General features: G+C 44.4%; 1 protein-coding gene across 1 annotated transcript in view; it reads right to left on the minus strand.

Moving 5' to 3' along the window:
* Positions 1-12,500, minus strand: part of grin2aa (glutamate receptor, ionotropic, N-methyl D-aspartate 2A, a) — a 132,481-nt gene that overhangs the window by 33,225 nt on the left and 86,756 nt on the right. The window contains exons 4-5 of the mRNA XM_047343969.1: positions 11,968-12,396; positions 4,463-4,577 (exon numbers count right to left, since the gene is read on the minus strand). Coding sequence (XP_047199925.1) covers positions 4,463-4,577; positions 11,968-12,396 — 544 coding nt within the window. The remainder of the gene's footprint in view (positions 1-4,462; positions 4,578-11,967; positions 12,397-12,500) is intronic.

The raw sequence follows: 12,500 nt of genomic DNA on the forward strand, positions 1-12,500 counted from the left end.
ACACGGGCGTCGAACAAACCGAGCTAAAATAAACGCCGGCTGAGTAAGTGAGAGAGAGAAAGAGAGAGAGAGAGTGATGGAGGAATAAAGAAAGGTCAGGCCTCTTACACTGAGCACCTTCTCTCTGCCAGTCTCCCTGGGAGAGTTATCGCCGTGGCACGTTGCATTATGGGAGAACGAGTTCCTAATAGCGCGGAGAAACCCATTCAGTCATAAAACAGTATCTGTCACTCCTGTCAGACAAAATTATGTCGGTAAAATGGATTCTGCTCTCCCTCTCCTACGCTCTCTCTGTTTATATGTGTGAATGTGTGTCCCTGCGTGCGTGGCTGTGTGTGTGTGTGTTTGTGTGCGTGTGTGTGTGCGTGTGTGTGTGAGAAAAACAAGGGCAGAGAGAAAGGAGATGACAGAACGGAAGAGCGAGAGAAAGCTGCATGCATGGATTTAGACATCTTTCCCTGAAGTGAAGTGCTTTTATTAAGAGTGAGAGAAGTGGTGATGCCTGGATAGAAACTGTACGTGTGTGTGTGTGTGTGTGTTTGTGTGTACACGCATGTGGGCTCCTGTGTGCGTCTGCTCTCCATATTGTGATTCTCCAAGCACAAATCCCATGCTGTCTGTAATAATTATTTTGTGAACTGGCTGCTAACACCGCAGCAGTTCCTGAAGCAATTTACACACTCCATCTACTCAGCAGGAATAAAACATAACATCCTGGTTCTGATCTGTAAATACACTTTCCCTCATTCGGTCGGTGATGACGAAGTGTAACTGCGAACACAGTGAGGAGATTCATCATCGTTTCTGCCATGTCACTGGTAACGGAGACGTCTGTTTCAGCAAAGTTTCTCCTACTGTGGTTTTTACAGGACCAAGCAGTCCAGAGTTTAAACTGTCAAAGCCTGGAAGTCAATGAATGCACATCAAGAATTTCCCTGATGTTTCCCGGATAGATTTGATCAATTTTTAGCTTCATCATGTCACACGTCGAAATGCAAGGATTCCAAGCAAACCTCTGATACAAATACAGCTACACAACTAACCTCATTTTGTTTTTCCTTGACTGAAATGATGTTAAAGTGACTTTCAAAGCAAAGATAAAAGGATTATAAGCATGTTTTATACGTGATGGAGCTGTGATATGACTCAAAGTACATTAAAATCAAGTCATACCTGTTTTACAAGCATGTGAATAATGATATAACATGTAATCATATGAGAATAAGCATACGTTTGCCACACTTCTGATAAAGTGTGAATGGACTAAATAAGGGGGTATAAAGTCTTCAATGAAATAGTAAATGTCTTTATAATGTTTTATATGTATGTGTTTAATGATCATCGCTCATTGTTTTTTTGTTTTATCAGTCAAACTTTATCACTTTTTTTTGTCACGTTACAAAATCAAATATTTATTCCAGTGAACCTTTTGCAGAGTGAAGGTATTTGTGTGTTTTGTGTGTGTGTGTTTGTGTGTGTGTGTGTGTGTATATGTTCATTAGGAAACGAAAAAGTTGGGGTAAACACACAAACATTAAGTTAAAAGCAAATCTCAATGTGTGTGTGTGTGTGTGTGTGTGTGTGTCCATGCATGTGTGTGTGTGTGTGCCTTTTATCGTCAAAGTAAAACTGAATTCTTTAATCTCTTTGATACTGGATGAAAGTTGAATTAATTTACTGCTTTAAAGTTTAGCATGCACCATCTTTTTTTCCTGCACAGATAAATGTATGGTGATGACTTCTCTGCCAGCCCTGGCTCGGCAGCCTCCCTCTCATTTGGTATTCTCTCTTGCTGCTGTAGCTGCTCAGTTGTTACCGAACATTTCACTTCTTTCAGATAATAATCCTAATTCTGCACAAATCCCCCATAATGCCACACTGGATCCAGCCTCCTGATCCAAATACACCTGCATGACTTGCTGCAATCTGCTCTCGTTTCCAATAGAAGAACCGTAATAGACTTGCGGTTACGTAATCCTGAAAAAACAGGTGTAGAGAGGTGGTCCTTTTCCAAAACTTAAAAAAAAACCCTGCATGTCTGTGCTGTGGAGAACAGCAGGTGTAGATGCTTTGAAAAGCGCTAAACACCTGTAGTGGGTGGGTGAGAAAGAGGAACACACACACATGGTGGTAGCTCAGCTCCACCTCTCTCTTCCTCCGGTTCCCTCTCTCTCCCCGTCTTCCTTTTCTCGCACTCATTTGCTCCCACTATCTCAGCCCATCTGTCTCTATCGCTCGCTCGCTCGCTCGCCTCGGTATCGCTCCATACTGCTCTCTCCTCTCGCCGTCTCTTCTGTCTCTCCTGTGCCCCGGGGGGACACATTTTATATTTTTAGTACATATCCATATTTTAGTGCAGTTACTGAATTTTTATCTCTTGATCGTCATGGAAGTCTCTCTCTCTCTCTTTCTTTCTTTCTCTGTGTGAGTGTGTGCACGCCGCTGATTTCTGGTGCATGGGTGGGACGGCTGCACCAGACTGACAGAGGAGAGAGAGAGAGAGAGAGAGAGAGAGAGAAGCTCCCAATTATATTTCCACTTTGGGTCTCTGTGTCTCTCTTGCCTTCAGTGTCTTTCTCTGCACCGCGGTGAAGTGGTACTGATCAATTTCACAGCCTTTCTGTTTACAACAACACACTAGCTTCCCTCCACATGCCAACAAAGGGTCTTTTGTGTGTGTGTGTGTGTGTGTGAGTGTGGTTGTGTGAGTGTGGTTGTGTGTCAGTATGAAATATGAAATAGCTAGTCTCAAAGATTGGGTGGAGACTGTGCGGATTGCGCAAAACCGAATACTGTAACACACACACACACCGATGTGACCTGAATAAAAATCAGATTGGTCGAAACACACGTCTCCTGAATAGTGTTTCTGTCAATAACCAGTGTGAAAGGGTAAGCAAACACACACACACACACACACACACACACACACACACACACACACACACACACACACACACACACACACACACACACACACACACACACACACAAGCAGGAGCAGTGATCCCTTGCCACCCCAATAATGGAGGTCTCAGGTTTTGATTAACTGTTGTTTGAGTTGCTATCAGAGACCACAACAGCAATCACAGCTAAAGACAGGCAGAGTGCACAGATTATCTGGCCTTGGCAGAGACGTGATAGAGAAGGGATGAGGGAGGGGGTTGTGGAGGTGTGGATGAAAAGATGGAGGCGGACAGAGGAAGCAAAAGAAGACGGGGAAGAGGAAGAAGAGAGACGTGAGGCGAGAGATGTTATGAGAGGAGGAGACAAAAAGCTGTGGAGGTGTAAAAGACAAAAAAAGACAACACACATCTCTCTTACTTCCTTATCCAAATCCTTTCTTTGGCCACACCTCTCTCTTTTGCTATTCTTCCCTCTAGCTTGTCATCCACTGAGCTATTAGCTATTAGGGGCAGTGAATATGAGGATTGAATACGAGGTGTTTAATCCTGCGCGGCGCAGCCAGGTGTAGGTGCAGAGATGCATGGCTGCCATTTAAAGTCCATTACAACAGCAAGGAAAAACTCCTCTGGCAATTCTTCACGGAAACTTTTCTCACGTAGAAATCTGAGCATGCCGGTAATCATCATCATTTTCAATTCTGGTCTTTCCGTCTTTCTTGCTGGTTGTGTTATCTCAGAGAACATGTCTTATCAATCTCAGCAATGCTTTATCGGTTTAGTCACAATGACCGTTGCACAGATCCTTGCTTGCCATGCATAGGGAAGCCTTTTGGTTAAGGGAATAAAATTGTGTCAGTCAGGAAACGGAGAAAGACAAAACAATCTTGTGTTAGAGCTCGACCAGCACATGTAGTTCGGTATTATCAGTCTATATCGTAAACAGATTTATCGGTATTGAAACTGCAGTATTAACCAAATGCGACAGAATCATACAACCAAACTGGAGGGTGAACACCTGACCTGTGCCGAGGTCAGGCCGGGTTCGGACACAAGTTTTGAAATGATATTCGGATTTGGATCGGATTCAGTTTCGTTGGCTGGGCCAGCTACTTGAAGTTTTACGCTGCATGTACCTGGAATCTGGAAAAACATCGGGCTTGGGTCTAGTTCGGACACGAAAAAGAGAGAATGTCGGGTTCAGGTCAGGCTCGGTCGGTTGTGTCTCGGGCTCGGTCGGGTGTATTAGAAAACACCAGAATTTCCCATTTTATTTACTCACTGACATATTTATTAACATTTTCTTTTGTCTGATCTTCCCATAAATGTTGTTTGCCTATTTGTGGGTAATGGTACAGAATGGTAAACCCCATTTTAATTTGCATAATGATGATTAGACCTAAAAGCAGCAAAAGAAAAGTCCATAGATGAATGTGTGTAAAATAAAAATCACAGCGGATGTAAGCTCTGTGTCCTCTGTGATACGTTCTTCCCCCTGAAGAACACATGTGGTTATTCTTACACATCAGCCAGACAAACACCGTATGCAAAACGCCTACCTTCTCCCACTCCCTTTCCTTGTTGAGAACAATCACCACCAGCTTTGGGAATTCCTGGTAGCCGTCCTCTGTAAACGACAAGTCTCTGCCGTCCCATGTCACATTCATCATGTACCTGAGAGAGACAGGCGAGAGGGAGGAAGAGGAGGAGGAAGAGGAGGAAGGGGGAGATAAGACGTAGATGAGAAAGAACAAAGGGGGAAGGGAATGTGGAATAATCCGAGAGTGAGAAAAGGAGAGAAATGAAAGGAGGAGAGGAAAAAGGATATTGAATTAAATTAGCATGAGAAAACATCCTGAAATATCCGAACAGGCTCTTTTGTGCTGAAAATTATAGAGTCATATTTGACTCACATGCACGGACTGGGTTATGATTAGATTCCAGAAATGAAAAAGCATCTGGACAGAAGAGTCAAAGCAAAACGCTGAAAAAAGCTCTGTGTGTGTGTGTGTGTGTGTGTGTGTGTGTGTGTGTGTGTGTGTGTGTGTGTGTGTGTGTGTGTGTCTAGTTTAACCTGTAAGTACCCGAAACTCCTTAAAATCGGAGTATTACTACTGAAAAGAGAAAGTGAGCATAAACAGTAGCCAGCAGTCCACACTAACACCACACACACACACACACACACAGTAACGAGTGACCCATATGGCAGGTCACATTAGCTAAGATGGAGGGGAGTGGGAAGATATTCTTGGGTCTACACAGCCTCCACATTAATCATGGCCGTCCCTCCCCACTGTCTCCCTCACTCCCTCTGTCAGCGGATGTACAACACGCTGGAGACGCCGACTCTTCTCGTCCACTTCCTTCTCCGTTGTCGGGGGTTGTGTGGCGACGGAGGTGAACTTTGAAGTGTATAACTTCCCTTTATTATTGTGTGTGATGTGTATGATTCCCTGCCAAAGTTTGAATAACTCAAAATCCTTGATTGGTAATAAATCAGTTTATAGGTAAATGTAGATCTTCTTTCTTTTGTCTCTTTTACATATAAAAGCACCTAAAGCTACTTTAATGCCATGAATATCATTAACAAGAACATGATCGGCAAAAAATTTACCATGGATTCATTAAAAAAGCAATTATAAACAGATGACCACACTTGAGCCAATTACAAAGTGCATAATAAAAGTGTAAGATACCGACATGTTCCTTTAAATTGCTGCTGGCGACACTCACACACTCAGATGAACCTATAGCCAGCGATGCGATTAAAATGATCTGATTGGCCTGCGAGCGACCAAGGTAGTATTAAGCCATTTGATTGGACAGGGGAGGCAAAGCTGAACCCAGTGCAGCAGAGAAAGAGGCGCTGGGATCAATACCATTTGGATGTGTTACTCTGTTTATGTGAGTGGAAGATTATTACAGTCCTGAAATTTGTGTTTGTGAGCGAGGACAGGAAGCAGACAGGACGGGCAGATTGTGTGTGTGTGTGTGTCTGTGTGTGTGTGTGTGTGTGTGTGTGTCCCTGCCAGTAGGTTTGGGCCGACGCCCACCAAACAGGTGGACCTGAGATGGGCGTTGCTAGGATACTGTCACAGACTGGAGTGTGTATGCAGGAGGATGACCCAAAACAACCCTGAATGAACATCGTCACACACACACACACACACACACACACACACACACACACACACACACACTTATTACTTTGCACTCCTTAATAATACTCCACGTAACGTTTCCTCTCCCCTGTAGCACTGACATCACAGTACAGCAATCCAATTTCTCTCACTTCCCAGCCTCCATTATATCAGTAATCTCTCTATTCATTAGGGTGGAGGTGGGGGTGGGGGGTGGGGGTGGGGGTTTGAGGAGAGGCGAGCAGACAGTGGAGAAAAGGGGACACCTAAAAAAAAAAAGAGTGATTGAAAGCATAAAGATAAGAGAAAGGAGAGAGAGGGGAGTATGACGAGGGGGGGGGCAGAGAGCTAAGCCTCGACAGAGTTGGGATAAAAATATCCTCCGTGTTATTTTTTCCTCCTTCTTTCCTCTTATTTTGGGCAAAAGGGGGTGCGATGGGAATGAGGGAAGGAGGGGCCACTGCAGCACAGAGTTAACCAGCGCTACACATTCACTGCAGCACACACACACACACACACACAGACACACACACACACACACACACACGCTGCATTACAGCAGCCAAAGCCAAACGCTCTCCGTTTGCTCTGCCGTCTTAATCCTCCTCTGCTGAGCGCCGACAGAATGTTAATGGTGTAAATAATAAAAAGACAGTGACTTTTTATTTTTTTATTTTAAATGTACTCCATCGTTTTTTTTATTTCACGCCGACCAGCCGTCTTCTCTCGACACAGCAGCCTCCTGCCCTGTCAACTCGCTCTCGACACAGAAAGACGCCGCGTCTCAAGTGCTCACTTATTCCAAGTTCCTCTAATTACATGGTACTTTGTGATAAGAACTGTGAATCTTGTCTGAGGAGGGGGGGGGGGGTTTCACTGCAGGGTCCCCACGAAAAGGGTGAGATGAGCTTTAACGCTGTGTGAGCGTCAAGAATAGAGACATTAATCCTCCGTCAAGACAAGGACCAGTCGAGGCAATGATGTGTAATGTCAGAGCGCTTCGTGATCTATTGAGTGCTCACACACGCTGAGGCTGTGAGACACACAGGGTGGGGGTGTCCTTTTAAAAAGATGATGGTGCTGATTTAGATTTTTAAAGACTAGCCGAGGGTGGGAAGTGAAAACACACACACACTGAGCCTCAGGTGGCATGTGTTCAGCTGTGGCTTGAATGATGACTGTACAAGATGATATAGATGCCAGCTTAGCAGTGTGTCTGCCCCTCCTGGTGTGTGTGTGTGTGTGTGTGTGTGTGTGTGTGTGTGTGTGTGTGGTCAGTGTTTGTTTGGGTTACGGCAGCACAAGATTAATGCCACCAATTACCTTTCGTCTTTTCCAAGCTTGCGTTTGCACCAAAAAAATGCAACACATGTCCACACAGCTACCTCAGCAGGATTTCTTTTGTTGCACAAAATATTGTGTGTGTGTGTGTGTGTGTGTGTGTGTGTGTGTGTGTGTGTGTGTGTGTGTGTGTGTGTTGGCTCAGGCTCCTTTTACGCTGTAGCTCAGTTTCAGAACCATGTATTTTTTTTCAGCAACACAATTTCAGAACAGAAATGACTGCACGACACCCGGCGCACCTTTTTAACATCCCCTTCCCTTCTGATGAAAAATTAATAATCATCTCGTGCTCTGGGATTTGCAGCAGTTCACATTGCTCCCTCCTGTCTCTATACGCGCATTCAAACCTAAAAGCAACTTGATGGTTGTTTATCTCTCAGGAAGATGTCAATCATACACTGTTGCTGCTGCGTGAACACACCATGGACACCTGCTCTGCCCAAGAGAGCAGACTCTGACCTTTTCATATCTCTTGTCCTGTAAATATTACTTTAGAAGTGTGTAACGCTCGAACACCACATCATGTGAACGAGTCCGACCCGAACTTTTGCCTGCTGCGTTCATGTGTGAAGGCGAAGATCTACTGTACTTTACGGACAGAGAAAAGATCTCTTTTAGATTGTCCCACTTCTCTTTCCATCCTCACTGCTGTTCTCCAAACTCCTTATTATCCCCCAGGACTGTTTTATCAGGCTTCATTCACATCTTCATGAGAACATAATACAAAAGGTTTTTGTTTACTCACACACAGACCAACATCTGTCATCCACTTATTTAAATGTCAAACTAACTGTTGCCTGCAAGATAAACTGATTCTTAAGCTGACAAGAGAGAAGAGAGGTTTCTGATACTCAAACAGACTTGGTTGTGTTACAGTAAAGCTACAGTACTTTGTTACTCCTAGTTTCTTTGCGTGTGATTAGTTTCAACACAGACAGTGTACTTTACATATAGAATCCTATTTTATCGTATTTTTGATTATAGTCGGGATATGTTGCTTACACGGAGCAGGAAAACCTGGTTATCCATATTCCTGTATACACAAATAACATTCAGAGACAGATTATTTCAAGGCCCTGCAAACACTTTTTGCATTTGTTATTGTAACCTTGACGACGAACGTACTATACAACCTTTACCACTGTATTTCAGGAGAAGGAAAAATTACATATACGGCTGTTCACACTGGGGGGGGACTTCATCTCCGTCTCCATAGGTGACCGTGTATAAGTGTATTCCCCAAGTAGTCAAACACACATATAAAGGCATTTCTCACAAATCACATCGACTGTAGACACACACACACACACACACACACACACACACACACACACACACACACACACACACACACACACACACACACACACATAGTAGAAACAGGTAGTCATGCAATAATGTAATATGTATAAGTTTTTTTCACCCAACAGATATTGAAAGCTTATGCCTCTAACTCTTTTGAAGCAGTTTTGTAAAAACATATGAACACAACTTGAGTTTTATAATTTACTTACTTATCTTTTACACACTACTCTACACAGTTTAATTGAATCCTATAAAATATTATTCAATTTGTGCACATTTGACACATCTCCTATATTCTCATGTCTTTGCACAGCCCACATGACATCTGCTCCAGGACTCAGTACAGTATATGTAGTAGTGTGTGATATGTGTATGTGTGTGGGTCCTGAGTTCTGACCCTCGTATATCAGGGCTGCAGATCCTGAAATTACCTGTCAGAACAACCTCACACATGTACACACACGCATGTACACACACACACACACACACATAAATAAGTGCTTAAGTCTTTTAAGGCGCGCTGTTCACCACTGCAAGGTGAGAAGTACACTGTAAATCGGTCATGACAGAACATTCACTCGAGGGGGGGGCGTATTTCTCTTGTTTTCCAGCACAGACACACACAAACACACACACACACACACACACACACACACACACACACACACACACACACACACACACACACACACACACACACACACACACGTGCCATATTTTATGTGGAGCACTTCCTGTCACTTGGTCTTATTGCTGCACTGGCCACTGCTCTTAGTTGGTCATTTGTCTCCCTGTTTTTTATTTAATTAAATTTTTCTACCACTCTGCAAAACATATTTATCTTGGATGTGTCGCAGTGGATTTATCATCAGAGCTGTCGCGGGCAAAGTGAGTGAGGTGGAGCTTCACTGCGGGCCCACACTGCACGGCACCAGTCACAGGGACTAGAGACTTTTTCTGTGATTTCAGCACCGACTTTTAATATTATTCTCATCAAAATAACTTTTGTTCTGCTGCGACAGTTTCCTGGCTCCCTCAAGGACGGAAGCGGCATCCACTGCAAATCAAATTGTTGTCACGAATCGCGGTTGAGGTGTTCGAGCAGAGAAACTCATACATTTCAAACAGAATGCTCGGCGACTGTTTAGAGGATGATGCAGTTTGGCAGTTTATCAACATAAGAAGCGGAGAGAAGGCGAGAATAAAATACTGTGACACTTTGTCAGTGATGTGATATGTCACACGGGGTGCTGTACATTTGTACATGCGGCCCATCTGCCCACCTCTGTCCCCGTGCGTGGGTGTGCGCACGCTGGCATGTTCTCATATCTCCCCTGACAGCCGTCGATGGTCTAACAACCCACACTGGCCCGTCGCCCCGACCCAGCCCTGACCAATCGTGTTCCTCGTGTCCTGCTCCCGAAGCCCCATTGGCTGAGCTTTCTCACCCACAAAACAGCCATCTGTGGCAACTCGTCACCTGGGTAACAACCTGGGGCAGCAGAGCATGCTGGGAACAAAGTCAGCTGGCTCGGGATATTTGGTAATTCTCTTTTGGTTTACCTGCGACAACACACGAGTTATATCAGTGTGGATGTGGTATTTAACATTTTTAAAGATGCAATCAGTCATACTCTGCACATTATAACCATCATTTACTAATGGGAGCTCATAAATGTTGCTGAACAAAGCCAGTTAGTTGAGTGACTGCTGCGATTCTAACCTCTCCAAACGGGCAGAGTCCCAGGATCTCCCAGGCTTCCTGAACTACCCACGCACGGTGCACGGTGCATTTTGTTTCTGCAAAAACCCAAATTAAAATTGATTGAAAGCCCGAGGGAGGTTCAGACTAAAACCATCTTCAATACTGATGCAAAGTATCTCAGGAGCCAGAGAAGAAACTGGTGACGTAATGTTGGGACACATGAGCCAAAGGACTTTTGATTTATTGACCAATTACATGAAAACGTATTAGACCAGTTAAAATTTATAGACAGTCGCTGGAAACTGACCTCAGAGGGAAATGTTAAACTTCCATCTTGAATTCCAAAGCTGATATTAGTTTAGCGGAGATTAATTCAATCTAAATGATATTATTGTTGTTACACTAATGCAGAGTGCTCGAAATGCACCTGATTCATTATTAATCTCTCACTGTCTCAATGTTTTCCTCTTTCTCTCTGTCGGCTCCTCGGTCTTTTACTCTCAGCCTCTCGTCCTCTGAGATATTGTCGTCTGACCGAAGGTATTTAAACCTTTGAGAAAACGCTATTTATTCTTTTAGTAGTAAAGCAAATTAACAAGATTTCTTTGTTCCACACTAAATCGATTCCCAATTTTATACCACGTATAGTAAACGTACCTTGTTTGCCAAATGATGTGGCAACTGTTAAATACCAAAGCACATCCATAGAACAGAACTACCTTCAGTGGTTCTGTTCTTCTCAATCATTTTCTAGTGAAACCATCCTAATTGTAAAATAAAGCACATTGGAGATGGGAAAACGTTTCTGAATTTTGCCTCGTGTGTTTTTTGGAAATGCGTCTTGGAATCGGAATGACTCATTTACACTGAAGAATTCCAATTTCACACATCATTATTAAATAAAATGAAAAAATTAACAATATTGGGATGTAAACACAGGTTGTGTGTTGCTTCCCTTCCTCTGCCAGATGGAGAGCCAGACCTGCCAGAGCTGGCAGGACCTGCAACATCTCCCACTGGCTGCTGGGGAGCGGGGCGCGTGATGAGGAGTGAGAGAGTGAATGAGAGACGGAGGAATACATGAGGAGAGGAACAGAAGGACTCATCAAGGAGCTCTTCAATTTTGGAGAGCATTCATTGGTAGCCCCCCGTCTCAATTCTCCCTTCCCCTCGTCCTTTACTGCCCAAATCACAAACTTGTTCCTCAACTTCCATTCACATGTTTCCTTCCCTTCCTCCTCCCACACTTCTACACTTCCTCTGCTCTCTTGGCTCCGACTCTCAATGCTCTGGTCTCTCATCCAGTAATTGTATCGTTCTTTAGTCTCAATCCTTGCTAACGTGGTGGAAGTCTCCAATTACCGAGGACGAGGGTGCAAACAAACACACTCTGGCACACACACACATGCACACACACACGCAATCCATGCCCATTAATACACCTACTCTCTTATGAGAGTACACAAAACAATTATTACACTGCTGTTCATAATTTCTCTCCTTTATAAAGACCCATTGCTCGCTGCCTTTCCCATTAGTTATTGTCACACCCACACACTCTTTCTTTCCTTACTTGTGTAGTGCGCTGGGCGGCAGCTTGGACGTCTTCTCCATCGGGCCGTAACAGGACGTTTTGGCTTCGGGGATGTCGCCGTACTCCTCCAACATGGCTGCCGCTGCCGACGTTATGATCCCTAAACCGTCGCGAACCCGCGCCTCCAGCGGGTAGTCCCAGTCGTCGTACGACACCGAAATCATCCCCGACGGGAAGTCTTCGGGCGTTATGTCTGGGTTCCCGGTGGTGAGCGACGGCACAATCCAGATGTATCCAAATCCGGTGAGGCCCAGGGAGCGGGCCTCGTCCAGGATGATGACCGCCTCGTCCTTGGAGCAGTAGAGCAGGACCACAGGAGACTGGACCTTCTTCAGCATGATCTGAGACCGACTGTCTTCCTCCACCGCGTCCAAGGTGATGATGTTCTGCAGGTCCCACCCCACAAAACTGAAGCAAGGATAAAGAGGACATGGAGTGAAATGTTAATATTTGACTAATAGACTATTACCTTGGCAGAGGTGCTGACAAGAGCACATCATTATCCATTACAA

Source organism: Hippoglossus stenolepis, chromosome 16, assembly GCF_022539355.2.
Source record: "Hippoglossus stenolepis isolate QCI-W04-F060 chromosome 16, HSTE1.2, whole genome shotgun sequence".
Classification (NCBI taxonomy): domain Eukaryota; kingdom Metazoa; phylum Chordata; class Actinopteri; order Pleuronectiformes; family Pleuronectidae; genus Hippoglossus; species Hippoglossus stenolepis.